The 1,737-nt window shown below is 48.4% G+C and overlaps 1 protein-coding gene across 1 annotated transcript; it reads left to right on the top strand.

Annotated features, from left to right (window-relative positions):
* The first annotated feature begins 1,091 nt into the window (after positions 1–1,091).
* LOC122898914 (40S ribosomal protein S2-like) lies at positions 1,092–1,406 on the top strand. The gene has a single exon (XM_044236572.1). The coding sequence runs from the start codon at positions 1,167–1,169 to the stop codon at positions 1,404–1,406; it is 240 nt and encodes a 79-aa protein (XP_044092507.1). The 5' UTR covers positions 1,092–1,166.
* Positions 1,407–1,737: the final 331 nt, after the last annotated feature.

Raw genomic sequence — 1,737 nt, 5'->3', positions numbered from 1 at the left:
CACATTTAAAAAAAGATTTTTATGTATTTATTTGTCAGAGAGAGAGAGCACAAGCAGGAGGGAATGGCAGAGGGGGAAACAGGCTCCTTGCTGAGCAAGGAGCCCGACATGAGACTCCATCCCAGGACCCTGGGGTCATGACCTGAGCCAAAGGCAGATGCTTAACCAACTGAGCCACCCAGAAAGGCATCCCAGAAAACTTTTTTTTTTTAATATTAGCAAGCTGTCAAGTTCACAGTGGTAGATACAAGTTTTCCAAAATTCTAACTTCTGCTTTACAGCTCAAATTTGTCATTGACAACAAATGTGGTCAACTTTTCCTTGAAGTGACAGCCTTGCTTTGCGCCTTATTTTGAAAAGCTGCCTGCCAGATAGCAAAGTCTGAGCACTCACAGTTTGCCCGTCCGTCGCTCTTTCAGGCACAAATGGTGCTCTGTGGACCAAGAGGCTGGTTTGCCTCCAGCTCCCATAAGCTCACAAGTGCATTTCCCTACAGCCATCCGTGTAGATCGGCTCCAGTACTCTAGACACACGGCTGATCTCATCACACGGAGTATTAGAAGTTGAGCCCTTGAGGGCTGAGATTCCATGAAATTGATCATTTTTACTGTTTCACCAAGGACACCTTTAAATGACGCTGGCATTTTTTGTCACTGCATCGATAGGGTACAGTGCAGGGTACAGTGGCGACCTCCCCAGTTTGGGGCCACTGCTTTGCTTCCTGCTGAGGTTCTAACAGTTTTACAGGCTGTGGCTTCTGCATCCTCAAGTGTCCTCGTGGTGACAAAGGCACTTTCGTCGTACCATCCCAAAAGGGTCTCAGGGACTTGACTATAAGCTATTCTGCATATATCATCAAACTTATATACACATATAATTAAAAAACAACAACAACAGTATAATGCCCCAGCTAATATGTAAAGGAAAAAAAAAAGTAGTAAGTTTATGCGCATCTCAATAGGAGAACGCCCAGCAAATCCCACCAGCAAACGCAAGGGGGCGCCAGGCAGCCGCCACACGCTCGCAGCAACCTTAAGCGCAGCACCCTAGCCTGGCTACAGATGCGGATGGCTTTAAGACTCCGCTGTGGCTCTGTGCGGGTGCGTCTCATCCCCGACCCCAGAGGTACTGGCATTGTCTCGGCCCCTGTGCCCAAGAAACTGCTGATGATGGCCGGTATTGACGACTGCTACACCTCGGCCAGGGGCTGCACTGCCACCCTGGGGAACTTTGCCAAGGCTACTTTCGATGGCATCTCCAAGACCTACAGCTATCTCACCCCTGATCCCTGGAAGGAGACTGTGTTCACCAAGTCTCCCTATCAGGAGTTCACGGACCATCTTGTGAAGACCCACACCAGAGTCTCTGTGCAGAGGACCCAGGCTCCAGCTGTGGCTACCACATAGTTTTTTGTTTTTTTTGTTTTTTTTTTAAAGATTTTTTTTTTATTTATTTGTCAGAGAGGGAGAGAGAGCACAGGCAGACAGAATGGCAGGCAGAGGCAGAGGGAGAAGCAGGCTCCCTGCTGAGCAAGGAGCCCGATGTGGGACTCGATCCCAGGACGCTGGGATCATGACCTGAGCTGAAGGCAGCTGCTTAACCAACTGAGCCACCCAGGCGTCCCTACCACATAGTTTTATACAAGAAAAATAAAGTGAACTAAAGCTTGTTTAAAAAAAAAAAAAGACTCCTGTTTTGGGCACTTGAATCCCAGGAGACGCCGCTGTCAAAGCTGTG

This window comes from Neovison vison, chromosome 2 (genome assembly GCF_020171115.1).
Source record: "Neovison vison isolate M4711 chromosome 2, ASM_NN_V1, whole genome shotgun sequence".
Lineage (NCBI taxonomy): Eukaryota > Metazoa > Chordata > Mammalia > Carnivora > Mustelidae > Neogale > Neogale vison.
Note: the sequence above shows the minus strand (reverse complement) of the source record. Positions and strands in the feature narration are given on the sequence as shown.